Genomic DNA, 19,050 nt, shown 5'->3' on the forward strand with positions numbered 1-19,050 from the left:
GCATACCCTCCTCCCCGGGTCTGCACTCATCATCTTCTTCCTAGAGCAACAGAACGACTATCTCCCCACTTCTTTCTAGAAGCCATTCTTCCTGCCTTCTCGGCAAACTCAGTGTATCAATTCTCTTTCCTCTCTCTAGTATTGTCAATCTATCACTCATTACCAGAACCTTCCTGTCAGCAAGTAGAGCTGTTCAAGCCAATCTCTCATCTCCAACGAACCAAGCAACTTTCAACTATTCTTCCTCCTCTACCAACCTCCTCCATTTCTCTTTCTCTCCCTATCAACCAAATTTCTTACAGAGTTGTCTAAATCTGCTGGCTGTTTTCTCAGCTATTATTCTCAGTCTGGCATCCAACTGTCTTGGCTTGAATCCTTACTACACATCTGACTTGCGGCTTGAATCCACACTAGCCAGCTGTGTGACTTTGGGTTCTTAACTTCATGCGCCTCAATTTTCCTCTTCCGTGAAAGAGGGGAAAGGGATAACATTCCCTCGTAATGCTGGTGTTGCTGTATGTTAATCCGTATTAAATACCTGGCAGAGGACCAGGCATCTAATAAGTGCCTGGTACATGTTTGCTGTAGTTTTTACTAAATCATTTGCTCCTCAACCCTTATCTTTTGCCTTCCCTTTTACAATATAATAAAGTGGGTGGCTCTTGAGTCTCCAAGTCACTTCAGCAAATGGCCAGTTTTCAGTCTTCATTGCCTTATCATCTCCCTGCCCATTACTCCTTAGCTTTCTTAGCAGGTACCACCACATCAGCTGACCTGCCGAGACTCCTCTTTCCCAGCTCCAGTTTTGTGTTGCTGCTGGAGTCCTCCGCACATACCCACAGCCCCAAGTACCTCGACGCTGATGACTTCCAAATCCCTATTTCTAGCCTCCTAGCTCCATTTTCTCACTGCTTTCTCCAGGTCTTCGTTCGGAGATCTTGGAGATGTGAACTCATGACCTTCACCTTCTTTTACTTGTTTTAACTCCCCTCTGAAGCATCTGTCTGTCTCTGAATGTACCCTTCAACACTCATTCGTTCACTTGCCGTATCTATGGAGCACCTACTATGTTCCAGACTTTCTTCTGTGTGCTAGCGTGTCCTCAAAAATACTGGAGGGAGCTTATAACTGGTACACAAGGAGGGGAAAACGTCAGTGGGACTGAAGATTAAATAAAAGCCCAGATGGGAACAAAATGAAGTGAGACAGCGTTCAACATATACACCTCTACAGATGAGTCTCAAATTTGCTTTAAGTCCTCAAGCAGCTGAAGGGATATGGAACATCCTGCCACTTAGTCAATATGATGCCCACGAGAGACCGAGAAAATCAAGGAATTATTCAGAAAAACTAGGATAAACTGAAAATAGTATGAGGACTGGGGTCAGACAAGATTTTTCCCAGGCGGCCTACATTAGGAGGTGTGTGTGTGTGAGGTCATCTTAATTGCCAGGTGTTACTCAGATATTTCTCTCTCAGTGTGGCAGGTAGGTGAACTTAGACCCTCAGAGGTTAAGTGACTTGCGTGATACTAGTTACACAGCGAATAAATGGCAGCATCAGGATTCAAACTCTTATCTAGTATGGCTCTAAAACCTGTTTTCTTTCTATTACCCCAAAGTGCATTTCAAGAATATCCCTCACCCAGAAGCTCAAAGATCTCTACATACAAGATCCATAATAGGGCAACCTATGACATCGCAAAAAACTCTGTATCTGAAAGATCCCCTGGCAGCTTCTGTACTTTCAATTTAAAGACAAATGCACGGTCCTTGGTAGAAAAGAATGGGGGGGGAGGGAAGCAGAACATGAAGTATTAATAAACATCGTAAAATCATTACCTGGTCCCTTAAGTAGCCTCTGAAGTAAGGGCGATGGGGAAAAAAAATTGCACAAGGCTTTTTTTCCCCTCCTAATAGATTGTACATTTCAGCAGCTAAAAGGGTATGAAAATTTAACGGAATTTTTAATGTCTTTCTAGGTTTTACGATACCACAAAGAGATCATCTTTGTTCTCCTTGCCGTGAGAACAGATGGGTGGCAGGGGTGGTGGGGCCATGACTCACCACCTCCTCATGCCCGCAGAGGCTGTCTGTGCAGCAGGCGAACTTTTGGGATCAATAGGGTTCACAACAATGCAGTATCTGCCAGCAAACCTTGGAGAGGCCATTAGTCAACCAGTGACCTGCCAACCTGACCACAGCGGCCTTCTGATGTGTATTCTCAGAAAGGTTAGCCTATGCTGGGAAACTGAAAAGGTCGTGAGTATCGCACAATCAAAATCCACAGAAGTGGGATGAAGGGCATCGCAGAGGAGCTAGGAAGTCAGGGCTAAGGGCCGCCCTGGAAACCAAGGTCAACACCTACCGGCTGGCTGCACGACCAAGAGAAGCTGGGTAGAAGAGGCAGCAGCTCTGACAGGCCACATACAACAGCGAAGAGCGGCCACTGGAAACGGCTGCTTTCCAAGAACCCTGAACTAGATGACCTCTAAATGGTTGACAATAATGGCACGAGGTCAGAGGTCCAAGTGGGGTCTAGATGCAAGTCTCAGGTTAATAACTTTCAAAAGAAGGGAAAAATCCAAAACTGACCTGTGAATTTTAATGTGAATGAAGCACACGCGGCTTTGCAAGAGTCATATTGTCCACTGATTCTCCTCCTGGGATTTCAGAAAAGCCAAGATCATTCTGATCCTCTGTGAGTCGTATCTACGGCCTCTTTTCCCTACACTCAGAGAAAGGAGAGGAGGAGCCTCTGAGATGGCTTGCACCTTTTGTGATCTCCTTCAGTCAGCAATCCAGTCAAAGATCTGGATTAGAATCTAGCTCCATCGTTTATTTAAACGTTTCGGATTTGCGGCGGGCGATTTTATGTTAGACAACCCCAGACTGTCCAATTATTTCCCACATTCACTGGATCTAAATTATCTTCTTTATCTGGGTCATTCTCCTGTAGATGCACTATTTTTTTTTTTTTTGAGGGGGGCGGGGGAGGTGGTCAGTGGTCTTCATAAATGTGAGGCCTGGAATTCGACACAGGACTTTAGATGTAATCTTGACCAGAACTGAGGCTCTTGAGGATGCTGACCTGAACACTGCAGCTATGTTAACACAGCCCTGCCCCAGGAGGCTCTGTGGCCTTGTGGTCAGATATGCAGGCTCTAGAGAAGACCCACCTGGCTCTATTCCTTATTGTGTGACCTGCAACTCATTTAAACTCTCTGTGCCTCAGTTTCCTCATCAGTAAAGTACAATAGTACCTACCTAGACTGGCTAAAAGGATTAAATAAGTTAATAGTTATAAAGCATATAAGAGTGACATAAGAAGTACTCAACAAATATTTGGCTCATCGCTCCTTAGCCACCAAGCATTCTCTATGAAATCTAGGTTACTAGTGAGATCATGCGTACGTCATTGAGAAGCTATTTTTTTTTTCTTGAGGTATAACTGACATGTAACATTATATTAGTATCAAGTGTACAACATAATGATTTGAAATTTGTATCTATTGTGAAATAATGACATTACGTCTAGTTAACATTTGTCACCTTACTACAATTTTTCTTACAATGAGGACTTTTAAGATCAATTCTCTCAGCAATTTTCAAATATATTATAAATATATATTTATTATTGATATATTTAAATATATGAAATATATTATTTCAAATAGTATTATTAACTATACTCACCAGGCCATACATACATCCCTAGGACTTACTGTTCTAACTGGAAGTTTGTACCTTTTGACCACATTTACCCATTTCACCCACCTGCCACCCTGCCTTGCAACCACCATCTGCTCTGTGTATCTTTGAGCTGCTTTTTTCCTTCTTAAGATCTCACTTAAGAGTGAGACCGTATGGTATTTGTCTTTTTCTGATTCATCTCCCTGAGCGTAATGCCCCCAAGATCCACCCATGTTGTCACACATGGCAACATTTCATTCTTCTTTGTAGCTGAATTATATTCCATTGTGTGTATGCACACACACATACACACACACACAGCACATCTTCTTTATCCCTTCATCCACCGATGAACACTTAGGTTGCTTCCATGTCTTGGTTATTATAAATAATGCTGCAGTAAACATGACAGGGGGGCATATAATAATGCCCACAAGTGGAATTGGGGGGATCATTTCTACTTTTTGAGGAAACTCTGTACAGGCTTTTCAGAGTAGCTGCACCAATTTACACTCACACCAACAGCACACGAGGATTCCTTTTTCTTCACATCCTTGCCCACACTTGTTATTCCCTATCTTTGTGACACTAGCCGCTCTGACAGGCATGAAGTGGTATGTCACAGTGGCTTTGATTTGCATTTCCCCGGTGATGAGTGATGTTGAATATGTTTTCACGTACTTTTTGGCCATCCCTATGTCTTCTTTAGAAAAGATACACCGTTGTTTAATTTTATATTCTATTTTATAATGTCTATTCAGATCTTTTGCCCATTCCTTCCTTGTATTTTTTAATGAAAAGACGTAACTCTGAATTTATCCCTGATAAAAATTCACCTTGTTAATTTTAGCTTACCCTTCCAATCTGTTGTTTAAAAAGAAATTTGGATTATGTTATTTAATGTATTAGTTAGGGTTCCCTGTTTTATATCACTTACATATTTATTCAGCAAGTCCTCTATGTGTTATCTAACTTGCTGATTGAAAATATTAACAAGGGCAAGTTAAAATGCAATGCTGCGTGTCATACCACCAGGGACTCACAATGAATTGAGATTAAGTACTTTATCAATGGTCTTTGAGATAGTTTCTCAGTCATTTGGGAATATATTCTGAACATATCATTCATTCCAAATTCTCTTATTTTAACTACGAGAAAACTCTTAGAAATTCTTCAAAAATGTATAGCAAACAAGATACATTCCTTCTCTGCCATTTTATTGATCAGTAGTGTTCTCAAAATTCTAATTAACCCATTTATTTTTTCAATAATATTCAATGAGCAGTTATTTTGTCAAGAAAAAAATACATACAAGAATAAGGTAATGAGACAGTGACAAGTACTAAAAGGAAAATACAAGAGAGAAATAGAATACTGCTAGAGCAGTGAACAGAGTGGTAGCTCAGAAGGTAAGGGAAGGCTCTTCTCTAATGACATTTAAGCTGAGATATGAACAAAGAGAAAAGGATAACCATGCCAATATTTTGAAAAAGAGCAAACCAGACAGAGGGCTGAATTAAGGCAAAGGCTACGTATGCTAGAAATGTCTGAAGAACAGAAAGAATATCATTGATGGTGGATGGTAAATAAGTGGGGGCATGGCAAGCAATAAAAGAAAGGGGGGAGAAGCAGTGAGCTACTGTGTAGGACTTTGTAGAACATGTCAACGAATTTAGATTCTTTTTCTAAGTGTAATGGAAAGCCACTAGAAGAATTTGGGAATAAGAATAGCATGATCTGATTTACATTATTAAAATAATATTCCAGATGCTGTAGCAATGGATTATCAGAGGAAAGAACATAATCAAGGAAACCAATTAAGAGTCTGGTACACTAATCCTGCAAAAGATGAAAATACTTTGAACTAGGATGGTAACAGTGAAGAGGGGTAAGAATGATCTAATTTAGGGTTCATTTTGAACCCAAGCAAAAAGAACTTATTGACAAATTGAATACAAGGGGTAAGAGAAAGAGAAGCGTGGAGAATGACTTTGAGGTTTGGGTCCTCACCGAACGAGAGAACTGTTGTACCTTATACGGAGACAGAGGACACCACAGGAGGAGCATGTTGGGCGGTTGGGCTGTGTGGGCAAATCAAGAGTTCTGTGTTGGATCTCAATCTCTCCCATCCACCAATCTATCCAGCATTTACTTAGTGGTGATGCTGGGCAGAGGAGACAATAAGAAGAGTCCAGTTGAGGATACAAGAGAAGAGAGACAAGATGTAAGCACTAGGTGTTACTGGAGCTTAGACTCTGCCCAACAATCTAAAGAAGGAGACTGTTACTGAGAAAGGAAGTTTCAGAACAGCAGGCAACATCTAAGGTTAGGTCAGCAGAATTCATTCATAGTGAACCTGTGCTATTTCCTAATGACATCCCCTTTACAATCATATGCAAAATCATCAAAACCAAGGTCTATCATTAGCAGGAAGCACATAGGTCAATGGTTTTTAGGGATCAAATTTTTGGAAAACTAGGAGCAGCACCTCACCTGAGCAGCAATTCAACCTTGCTCTCAGGGTCTCCAAGATCACATCTGCAACTTACTTTCCTACTTGTAGATGCCCAGCTGAACATGAATATACAAAGCTGACTGGGACAGTCAAAATACTCCCTTAGCTTTCTCTCAACCACACTCAGTCTGATGAAGCTAGCTCTATGAGATAATGATTTCAGGGAATTTGCATCCCATTCGCTTTCAATGTACTCAGCTCTGGCCACAATGGTCTTCCTTCACCATGCTCCCTCCTGCCACAGTCATTGCAAATGGTGTTCCTTAACAGCAACACTGTTCCCAAACCTCTTAACAGAGTCCGTGCATATCAACCTCGTCAAAATATCAATCCCTCAAACATGCCCTAGATTCCCTGACAAGGCCATATCCCATTATTATACACTCTTAATGCCCCCTTTACCATTCCCTGTAGCATTTACCTCAGTGCCAATTTTGTGATTGATTGGCTTATGCATTCTTTACTACATTAAAAACTCCAGGAAGGCAGGATCCATGTTGGTTTTGGTTCATCATTATTCTCCAGCAAGGAACATGATGCCAAGCATTAAGTTAATGAGTGAGAACAAAGAAGGAATATAAGAGTTTTTCCTCTCTCTTTTTATCCAATCATAAATATGATCTGATCTTTGTAAACCATTAACCCAATCTTGTCTTTCTTCATGTGAATATAGTTATCCAAAGTCCTTCTTGGTTGCCCACAGAATTTGGTATTAGGGGAGCCCAATATTAGCTTCCTTTACCACTATGATATTTTACATAGCATTGAATTTTCTCATGTCAGCTAAGTTAGCTACTGTTTACTGGGGTCTTACCTGGAGTCAGTTTACATACATCACCACTCCATTACGAAGCCCATGGAAGGTAGGTATTCCTACACCTGTTTAATAGATACAATCAAGGTTCATAGAGGCTGAGTGACTTGCCCAAGGTCGTATAGTCAATGAGTGGTGATTCTGGGATTTGATTATAGGTCTTTCTGACTCAAAAACTTCTAACTTCTAGTTTCTCCAAGTGTAAACCTGGAGTAAAAACTATTTTGCTCCAGTGGGAAAGTAAGTGTGACTATGCATGAAAAGAAACACTCTTTTGAAGTCATAAAGCACTATAGGAACATTAGTCACTGAGTTTCTTAGCTAATTATCACCTATGTATCCTGTATTTTTTCTTTGCCTATGGATATGTGCCCTTCTGTTCATAAGAAAAAGCTAAAGATCACCAGTTATGGGACTGAAGAATTTAGGAAATCCTATAATTCTGGTTAAGATAACCTCTCAAGGAGGTAAGACTTCAATGTGATGGTGATTTGAAACAGAAGTCTGATTATTTTATTACATGCTGCTTGGAAGAAAAGCTGTGTGAACCTGAGGGTAGAACTAAGAAAAGCATTCCCCAAAGTCAGAAGAAGTTGGCAGTAATTACATGGGATCAGTCATGGGGTACTGGCTTTGGCAGACATGATCTATCACCTACGTGAGAATCTGAGTTCAAGAGAATGAACAGTTATGAAGACAGTAAGAAGTGGCATTTTTTTTTTTGAAGACTTAACTGTGTGCTAGGATCTTTACCTGCATTATTTCTTTCAATCCTCCTAATATACCAGTTAAAGCTCAGGAAAATCAAGTAGCTCACCCAACAATATGGCAGAGCCTACATGGCTTGCAGATAATGGAGGCAAAACTGAACTCGGGCCTGATACTGGTGACCAAACTCTTAGCCCTTAAAATAGGCAACAGCTAATATTCCTAGATCCAACTATCCCTTGTTGCTTGGACAAAGTCCAATTCCTGCATTTGCAAGGCTGAAGACTGGACAATGGATTCGGTGCATTCACGTATGTAAGCCTGTCCCTCAGTGACCTTCTAGTGCTTAGTCCCTTTCAAATGACAGTAACCAGATTGGTTAAATGACAAGGAAAGGTGGCATGGAGTAGTGGAACAACCACAGGACTGGGGTGGGGGGGAGGCTCAGGAGACCTGGTTTCCAGTTTCAGCTCTGTCACTAAAGTGCTCCAAGACCAAGGAAGTTCACCCTACCTCACTGAATCTTTCATCAACAAAAAAGGGCGAGAGCAAAATCTCTATGATCTCTTTCAGCTCGGCTATTCTCTGAACTGCCCAGCAGTAGTAAGAGAAGTTGGAAGCCGACCTCACTTTTGGGGGGGCTTCCAATTATCTTCCAGATGCCACAGTGAAAGGAATAGCTGTTCCATGAAACCTTAGACACAGTGAGACTTCTAAAAGCCATTACGTTACAGCATGATGTGGTCATCACTGCTCCCTTGCCCTCCTGGCTCTGCAGGGCTATTCCTGGAAGGGCCAGCAACTGAAACGGTACTTCTGGGAATCTAAGAGCAGCAGTGGTGGGTCGGGGGAGCACAACTACTTTTTTCAGGCTCAACAGGCAGGGAACAGAGTGTTGAGACAGTAAAGACTGTTGCCCTAATGGTGCCAAAATATATTTAAAAAATGATAACTAACAGGTCTACAGGCTTTGTAAGCCACACTGAACTATGACGTCTGATACCTCCTTTCAGCTCCGTAACAAACCTTTATGGTATAGAGGTAGGCAGTGGGTACTGTATAGCGATTAGAGGAAAGAAACAGATTTGGGGTGCTCATGTGTGCATGCACAACCATTTTCAGAGGAGCTACAAAACTTCTAAAACTGCCCACCGTGTTATTTACAGCACTGGTAGAAATAATACTTGGAACCATCTCTTGAGAGGAAGGGAGCCAATCTTGTGACATTGGGTCTCTTACCAGGGGCCCCCTCTCTAAGGAAGGATAGAAACCCAATTAGAAATTAAACCCAGTCCCCTCTCCTTTCCTACCCCAGATCCACTATGCTCCAGCCACGTCCAACAATTCATGGACACCTACAGTCTTCTGTGCCTCCATATCTTCACCTGGGCTGTTTCTTCTGCCTTGAAAATCATTTACCTGCTTTGCTTAAAAAACTACTACTCATATTTTTTAGATATCTCAAATGCCATCTCATAAGAATTCCTTATGAGGTGTCAAGGTATTCCTTGATAACACCTCAAATTGTGAATTCCTTCCCTGCTGCCCTATAGTACTTTGAGTATGTCTAGACTTACTGAAAAACAAGAACAACACTGAGATTATTGTTTTATTTACCTCCCCTCTCTGCTCAATAGACACGAGATGCCCAAAGGCATGGATCATGGTGAATATATTTTTCTTTCGTACTTAACCTAGCACCTGGCACATAGGAGACACTCAGTAGTGTGGCTGTTTGGATGGATGCATGATTGGAAGGATCACTAACTAACAAGAAGACTTCTAGGTCATCCTCCATCAGGCAGAAATTTGATTTTAAAGGATAAAATAAGATAGTACAATACTCAGAGGATATGAACTTGTCTCAGATACTGAAAACACCCTGTTTTATCACCTGGACAGGAATGAAAAGGGTAGTAAGAGAAAGTGGGATAAGACCAAAGGCTCAGGGTGATAGGCAAAGGCAAAGCCCAGTCGAAAACACCCATAGGGAAGGTCTCCCCCAAGACATGGGAGATAGTATTGTATAAGACCCCACAGAGCCTAGAAAATGCTGGGATTACCTGTGGCCAAAGATGTCTACAGACCTTCCAAAATATATTACTAAAAAAAGCACTAACATCTCATGATACCAAGATGGAACAGCAGTTCAGCAAAACTCTATGTGAAAAGTCTCACATTCTAAGAAATGAACGGACAAATCCTTGCAAACATGTCTAGTTCTATTGGGAGAACTCAGACCACTGGGTATTAAAGTCCTTTGGCTTTAGCCCTTCTTTGTTTGGGAGATGCAGGACGTACGGATCCCCCTACTTCTCCGCCATGTTGGCCAAGTCCCTGATCACTGGGTATTAATAGCTTTAAAAGGATTTTATAATACCCACAACTATGGATGATAAGAGATCCCTGCATTCAGGCTCCCAACACTGGCCACGATGCATATTACTAATATAAACCCCTTATGTATGCTTCTACAAAGGGATTTCCTCTTCTCTCCCTCAGGATGGAGTAAGCATTAATGTGAACAATCATTCATGCTTGTATACTCTTACTTATTCCATCCATGAGAAGGAGGATAGCTTAGCTCATCCAGGAGACTTGGGGGCGTGGGGAACAACCTCCCCGGGGCCATGTTAAAAAGGAAGTACAGTCACTGCCTTGAAATGGAGTCAGCACAGGCCTGGCATGTGTCGCTCTTCTTGAACCACTTGTACCCAGGCCAGTGAGGGAGGGACAGAGAGAGAGAGAGACACAGAATCCAAAGCAGGCTCCAGGCTCCATGCTTCCAGCTGTCAGCACAGAGCCTGACGCAGGGCTCGAACCCATGAACTGTGAAATCATGACCTGAGCCGAAGTCACACACTCAACTGACTGAGCAAACCAGGTGCCCCATCAATTGTTTAGACTTTAGGACAGAACAGTAGTGAATCCTGGCCCAGCTATGTCCTCAACACATACTTGTGATTAGCCAGGATTCTTTACCTACAACGTGAAGCCTACATGACAAAAATACCTACAATGTAGCTTTAGTTAACTGCAGGTTTATTTTACTCTTTGGAAAAGTGATATTCATAATCTTCTTAAAATAAGATTTTGTTTGTTTTTGTTTTGTTTGCTCTGAAGGAGTTAGAAATGTTTCTCATCATGGAAAAGTCTCAGAGAGATTTTGTTACAGGAATGAGGTTGAACTGCCGCTATCATTCTGGTTCTGGTGTGTCTTTCCAAGAGTCCCTTCCTAAGTGTTAAATCGATTCGTGAAGAAAGGACTGTGAACACTGAAATTACGAAAAGAAATCACTGTCGCCTAGTGATATCAAATAATTCAAAACAATTTATGGGGAGTACATTACGTATTTCGGACAACTGAGGCCAAAAAAGGAATTGTTTATCAAATCCTCCATTCAAACATACATTCACTCACTCAACAAGTACTTCATCAGTATCTACCACGTGCCAGAGAGTAGCCAGTGTCCTGTGCGTCTCCCAGAGGGAGAGAAATGAAGTTTAAAAATACAGCACTCCTCCCCTTAAGGAAGTGTTTTCCTTCACATATGCTGTATCTTCAATTTTGCCTCTCACTTAACAGTTAGTAACTCCTTGTACTTGAGCTTTACGTCTCTTTTTTGCCTGGGTTTCCTGACCCCAAAAAATGAATGATCTGGAAGCTAACACACTGAACCCTCTTACATAACAAAGCTCTCTCTGCAATGCAAATCATCACTCTATCATTAAGCCATGTTGCGCACATGAGTTTCCACAAAGTGGCCTGCCCCAGCAACACAGCTAAGCACTCTACCCAGGAAGTAAAAAGGCAACTGGGAAGTGCTGAAAGAGATCCTGGAAAATGGATGACAGCAGATGGGATGCTGTGTGTCTTCCTAAGCGTCCTTGCTCCTCACCGATCTCTTCCTTGATAGATATTTAGGATCAGATGGGTGATCTAGGGAGCGATTCTCATGGAACTGAAGGTCAACATTTACTGGAATAGACTTTTGTTGGACTATGGGTAGATGATTCCTGCAAAACACTGGATTTGGGTGTTTCCCATCAATTCTCAACGTTCATTTCATTACTATAGTTTCAATTATAAAGAAATGCCTATGGGGCGCCTGGGTGGCTCAGTCGGTTAAACGTCCAACTTCAGCACAGGTCATGATCTCACAGTTTATGAGTTTGAGCCCCACGTCAGGCTCTGTGCTGACAGCTCAGAGCCTGGAGCCTGCTTCGGATTCTGTGTCTCCCTCTCTCTCTCTGCCCCTCCCCTGCTCATGCTCTGTCTCTCTTTGTCTCAAAAATAAATAAGAAACATTTTAAAAAATTTTTAAAAAAAGAAAGAAATGTCTACTGTAGTCTTTTGATTCACAAAAGGATTTTTCCCCCATACTTTGTATCATGTTCCCAAATCAAATCTTCCAAATATTTCCTTGAAAGAAGGCATTAGGTAGTAATATTTTAGCTTTGGAAATTTGCATGTAAGTTACTTACAACATTGTAAATTTCTTCCCCTGTCCTTCAGATGCACCGTATAAATACTGCATTTGATCCTTAACTTACACTTCATCAATAATTCATTTCAAAAATATCCCTCCGTAAGACCATCAGCTGCTGAGGTGTTCGGTTTTCGGGGAAAGCATTTATTTACTGCATGAGCCCAGGAAGGCTGGTAAAGACTTGGCTAAAAGCTCCGCATGGAGCGAATTATGGTAATTGAATTAATGCTCAAATCCACAAAGCTCTACTCAAATCTGCTGAAAGGTTTTGCACTTTATTGCCCACATCTTGATGGGCAATGAGTCCACTGGAATTGTTTAACACTTCATAAGGAGGCTTCCCAGATTAATTTCTCATCGTTACAAGAATTACTGAAGAATGTCTGGAGGTATCTTCCAGAGCAATCTTTCAAAGTCAAAACTGAGAGTTAACAACCTCTTTACTATCTTCCACTTTTGGTTCACCGAAACTACAAGTTCAAGTCACCAGAAATGAAAATCAAAGGAAACATCACATAATTAATTTTGATGAATGGGTAAGTTTTAATTCACATATGGCAATATTCTGGTTAATGATATGTCTCCTTAGGACATCCATTAAAAATCCATTAACTTAACAGGCTAAATCCAATAAAGTTACTCTGGAAATTTTCTGCTAGATTAACATTATGGATTATTAACGAATATTTCCTGTAGGTATTGCTCTATTAGCAAACTGAATATACCAATTAAACATGGGTTTTGTGTCAGGGTTGGGGGAACACCAAAACATTAAAAAAAAAAAAAAACATAGTTGAAGTTAGACCCAAGTTGCCAAAGATACTACAAAAATCAGTAAAAATCATTATAGCTTTTATTTTTGAGAGAGAGAGAGAGAGAGAGAGAGAGAGAGAAAGAAAGACATAAAGAGAAGGAGACACAGAATCCAAAGCAGGTTCTAGGCTCTGAGCTGTCAGCACAGAGCCCAACGAGGGCCTCCAACTCATGAACTATGAGATCATGATCTGAGCTGAAGTTGGATGCTTAACTGACTGAGCCACCCAGGCGCCTATCATTATAGCTTTTAAAAGCAAAAAGTGCCAACCTACCAGGACCAGCCATCTCAATTTATCTACTTACTAATCAAATAGTAAAATTTATCCACTTACTAATCAGATAGTAAAATTTATCCACTTATTAATCAAATAGTAACTGAGCTACTAAACTGTGCCATGCCCTGTGCCAGCACCAAGGACACAAAGGTAAATTAGTGAAAATCCTGACATTAAGGAGCTCACAGTCTAGCATGGAATCAAGACACACACAGGTAACCAACGTGTATTATAATAAGATATGACCAATATACCATGGGAACACTCAGAAGGAACAACCAAATTTGAGGGATAGTGGGGAGCATGAGTAAAAGAAGTTGAAATTTGTGTTCCAATATGATATCACCTCCTTCTAGGGCCTCCCATTGGAAGGTCTTTGATCCTGACTTATCATTTATTGCTTCTACATGTGGTTAAATGAGATTATTTATCAAATTCTCGTCTGCAAACAGGGAAACACTATTTTTGTCACTGACTGTGAGAATTACATGCCACAAGGTATGAGAAAGCACATAGATATGTGCTTGAAATACAGAAGGGGAAGCAGGGTTGGTACTGATCTGCTGCTTACTATTCATAGGCACCCACTGAATATTAATGGGTAGTCAAGATAGCAAAACGGCTGGAGCAGAATTTGGAATCATTCAAACGTGGGTCTGAATTTCACTTCTACCGCTTACAACAGCCATCATTTAAACACTGTTCCCTTTTCTGACCCTCAGTTTCTTCAGCTGAAGAAAATACAATAAAACAGCTCTGTTACACAGTTGTAAAAATTTAACAGGATAAGGGTTGTAATACAACAGTATCATGTCTGGGAAGCAGGAAGCTATTAGTGTTAATTGCTACCATTTACTCTGTCTTCACAGGTAAGACTGTAGAGATATGGAAACATTACTAGACTTATCTAAGTTGAAACCATCAGTGACAGAACTAGAACTGCCCTAGCTCCCAGTTCAGTGTTTTAGACCCATCTTGCCTGTACCCCTCAATTAGACGACAAAACACCCTCCCCTAGCATTCAATCCTAAAGGTTCTTCAAGGTAGCAAGCTCATGGGGTGCCTGTAGAACAAAAGATTGGGAACTCAGGACCTGATGGCCCTGCTTTAACTCTAATGACCAGTACACTAATACCCTGGTGCTATGGGCTGAATTTGTGTCCCCAAGTTCCCATGGTGAAGCCCTAATCCCTAAGGTGACTATACCTGGTGATATGGTGGGTGGGACGTAATGAAGGTAAAATGAGGTCAAAGGGTGGGACCCTGACCCAACAGGATTTGTGTCCTTAGAAAAAGAAACACCAGTGAGCATTCTCTTGTGCACACTCTTTCTCTGCATATGTAGAAAGAAGAGGTCATGTGAACAAATGTGAGAGGCAGCTGCCAACAAGCCAAGAAAAGAGGCCTCAGCATTAAACTTACCTTGTTGGCACTTTGACTTTGGACTTCCCAGTCTCCAGAAGGGTAGAAGTTCCTTTCCATTGCTATAAGTCGCTCAGCCTACGGTGTTGTTATAGTAGCTTTAGTGGTCTAGGACCCGGGACAGCTCTTTGCCGCCATTTTCTCTTAACTCTTGCCACCTGTCTCAGTTCTAACAGCCTTGCCTGTGTCTCACACATTCCATCAGCATCCATTTATCAGTAACGCCTGTGCCAAGACACTTAAGGGTAAGGCACAGTGGTCCCTGCCCTCTAGAAGCTTTCAGCTGAGCATCAGCTTCTATGCGGCTGCCCATTCTCCTTGGGAAAAGGAAGCACTGTCTAAAACCCCGCCTGCTTGGCAGGAGCCCCAACATGCCACCCTCTAGCCAGCTCACTCAGCCCCCACCATAAAAGACCGACCCTGGTCCCCGTCACTGTCCAAGCTACTGCCTCCAAATGGCCCGACCACCCAGAATTTTAAAGCCAACCATCGTATTAGTCATATTAATACTTAAAATATTAACTCTTTTTTACACCCTATTAAATTATACTCCACTGAGACCCCATCACACCCTACTCCCGTCCAGGTAGGCACACTTGTTCTAGTCTACTTAATGTTGGCTTTGGGTGCTCAATATTGGGACTGCTGCCCAATCCTTCTGAAGGCCACCATATACCCACACCAGTTGCCTCCATCTCATGTATCCCATAGGCAGTCTGCTTTGGTAGGAATGTGTGGAATTAGAGACCCTAGTTCTAATACTGACTTGACAACTGAAGAGCGGACAAGGAACTGAATCTCAGTCTCCCCCCCCCCCCCCCATAAAATGGGAACGGCCAGCTATACTACTAGGTCTGTGAGGGCCAAATGAGATAATGTATATAAGTCACCTACCAAAGGACTCAGAATGTAGCTGATGAAGAAGAAAGCTGCTTTGCTGTATTCCTCTCATCCCTGGTCCTGACCTCTTCCCCTTCTCCACCAGCTCAGATCCAGAGATGGTTTCAACTGAGCCACAGCAATTCCAGAATGGCTCTTTGTGCATACTACTATGACTGTTCTTTTTCCCCAGACTTAGCAATTTGTAGTTGAACAGACCACAGACAACCAAGGTATGTTGCCTACCACATGGTAGTGCAGGGGCTACCTGAGTCTCTCGTGTTTCTATCCTTGAACTTTAAATTTTTTTTTTTTTACATTTATTTTTTGATAGAGAATGAGCATGAGCAGGGGAGGGGCAGAAACAGAGGGGGACACAGAATTCAAAGCAGGCTCCAGGCTCTGAGCTGTCAGCACAGAGCCCGACGCAGGGCTCGAACCCACGAACCGTGAGATCATGACCTGACCTAAGCATTAACCTCATGCTTAACCGACTGAGACACCCAGGCGCCCCTATCCTTGAACTTTAATAGATGGGTCATGAGGACTCCACACCAGAGAAAGGTAAAAGTGGAAAAACCTATTGTGTGACTCAGTTATTAAGGGCAGTCAGAATGTGTAGCTGACACCAGTTTTTTGCCAATATTCAATAACACAACTCTCAAGTTTTAGCTGGTCATGCACATGGACACATGGCTGCCTGGCCAATGACCACATTTCCCAACCACCCCTAAAGCCTACCTGGGTCTTATGAACAAGGGCTGGTCAGTGGGATGCGATCAGAAATGACATGGCTCACATGGATGGATTTGTCAGTCCTTTTCATTTGTCCCACTCACTGGCTGGGAACTGATGAGAACTGGAGTAACTACCTTGGACCCAAAGTTGGAGATAATGTTGTGACAATGGCCGAGCTGGCCTGACAGTTACTTACCTCTATTCTATTACAAAGGGACTGACCTTCCATCTTGTTTAACCCACTGTACTTTTTTCCCTTGTGTTGTTACAACATCTTAGCCTAAACATTCAACTAGAACTGTTAAGTAGTAACAAAAGGAAATAAACAGCTCTCTCTGAGATGACCGTGCAAACTTTAAACTTTCAAATGTGAGCTACTGTGATTTGTACTTAGCATCTGAATTCTTCCCCCAAGTAAACCCCTACTAGTCACTCATGCCTTTAATGCCTACTCATTGCCACATAAAACTGGAAGTCTGGGATTCTATGGCCTTATGGACCAATGGCTCATGTCCTAGTTTGTCTTGTTCCTGTTTCTTCTAATTTTGATGTCTTCAACTATTTTTTTCTGTTCATGGCCTTGTGTGGTTCCTTGAACCTAATTCATAAAACATCTTCCTAGTACTCATGGGAAACAATCTATATGTACTTCCTCGATTATGCTATTCCCAGCAACTCCCTGCAAATGTCTTCCTCAATCTAGTCCGATGTCTACAATTCTGTGTTTCAGGACTGACTTCCACAGCCTATATCTCTACTCAGGTCCTATGAGTCCCAACACAAGGGCCCACTAGTCATGGTCAACCCACAGTAATGGATTCATCCCTCTTAGGAAAACAGGGCTGAGTTTCTGCATTTCAATTCATACAAAAACAAATAAAAAACCAATATCCTCATACACACACGCATACACATAATCACTTTCCAGATGTTTTCATTTTGTTTTGATTTTACCTATTTTGCTGTAATTATCCGCAACAAAATCTTCCAAGCCAATCAGCTTCCAGAAACTGTCATCCCAGCCTTTCTCTGCCGAGTATGTCCATTTGCACACCAGGGAGCAGAGAGACCTAAGAAAATGGGACAGAGGCAGAACCAATAGTATGAGTGAGGCTTCCTTTATATTTTGCCAAATACCTCCCCAGATATCTGACGCAATGTTAACGAAGTAGAATAAGTCAAACTAAGTAATTACACACCCCTGTTCAGATTCAAAGTCTCCATTTGTACCTGGCCATGGGTTGGTGGCTGTGGGGCTCAGTGATGTGTAAATGGGTGTTCTACTCTGCTTTGTGCATGTTCAAAACTCTCTATAATAAAAAAGTAAAAAAATTCAAAAAGTGACCGGCATACATATGGTTGCTTCAGTCTAAAGCAATATTTAATAGAAAGAAGACCTGAATGCTGGAAGGTACTTTCCTCTCCAGCTTCATTTCTCATACATTCAGCCTTAGTATTGTACATTTCAGCAATAACAAATCATTTGCAATTCTCTGAAGGGGGGTGAGGGGTGAAAAACATATTTGTGCACATTTCTAGGTCTTTGCCCTATTCCTACTTGTTTGGAAACTCTTCCCAGCTTCTTCATCCTGATAACTGAGTCCCTAGTTCTGGGTAGAGGTGCTCCTCTGAACTCCTGGAACGTGAAACATACCTTCTATTATCACCCTTAAAGTGCTGTGTAATTAACTGCTTCCTATGTGCCTTCCCAACACTGCTATTGCCTTCCAACCCATGCTTCATGGTGTGCCCACAGCAAACCTTAAAAAATTAAATCTGATTATATGAATCCCTGATTAAAACTCTTCAACTGCTCCTCAGTGCCTTCAGGAAAAATCCAATCCCTTAGCTGGGCTTAAACCACCTTTAGTAATAGGACTGTGCCAACCTCCAGATTCCTGTCTTGCCATTCCGACCCCTGCTTTCTTCATTGTCCAGAGTGGTATTATTTGAAGTCTCTCTTAGCAGGCCTGATTCCTCACTTCCCTGGGCACTGAAACCTTTATTCATTCTGCCTAGGATGTTCTTCACTGTTACATATTTACCAGTTAGCGTTCATGACTCATCCCTTTTCATGAACCCCAGTGAAGGGCAAACTTGAGTCCAAAGCCTCTTCTCTAAGCTTCAACCTGGACATACCTGTAACATTTACCATGGTAACTGTCTCTGCCCATTCACTTCCCTGTCTCCCCCACTAAGCCTTCAGAGCCAAACCAGCCTTGCCCAGCTCTACCTCCAGTACGTAGTCCGCACTCAGCCAAAATGCATACTGACTGAATGGCCACACCAACAATCGAATATGGTCTATCGGCCTCAGCAAAGGTAAGTGATAAACTTGGGGAGCTCACACAGTTTTAAGGCTAAAACTATCTCTTAGAGTCAATAGTCTATGTGCATCTCATTCAGTCATTCACACTGATTCACTCATGCACTCACCCACTCAAGAAGTAGTTAGTACTCAGTTACTATGCTCCTGGCACTATGTGATGCCCTGGGGAACCGGTGGTAGGCAAAAGAGTTGGTCCCCTACCTGCATAAAAGTTGACAGCCAAACTGGGGGACACAGAAATTAATAAATCACACCTCAAATCACATACTAACAGTAATTTCTAAAGGAGGGAGAGAAAAAAATGAAAACCTTTAGCAAGGGAATCTGATATAACCTGGTGGGAGAAAAGGGGAGAAAGTATCAAGCAAGAAG

General features: G+C 41.9%; 1 protein-coding gene across 17 annotated transcripts in view; it reads right to left on the reverse strand.

The window, feature by feature from the left end:
• FGGY (FGGY carbohydrate kinase domain containing) overlaps positions 1-19,050 on the reverse strand; it is a 423,584-nt gene that overhangs the window by 245,869 nt on the left and 158,665 nt on the right. For all 17 annotated transcript variants that reach the window (XM_058717224.1, XM_058717223.1, XM_058717222.1 and 14 more), the window contains one exon: positions 17,304-17,419. In XM_058717224.1, coding sequence (XP_058573207.1) covers positions 17,304-17,419 — 116 coding nt within the window. The remainder of the gene's footprint in view (positions 1-17,303; positions 17,420-19,050) is intronic.

This window comes from Neofelis nebulosa, chromosome 2 (assembly GCF_028018385.1).
Source record: "Neofelis nebulosa isolate mNeoNeb1 chromosome 2, mNeoNeb1.pri, whole genome shotgun sequence".
Lineage (NCBI taxonomy): Eukaryota > Metazoa > Chordata > Mammalia > Carnivora > Felidae > Neofelis > Neofelis nebulosa.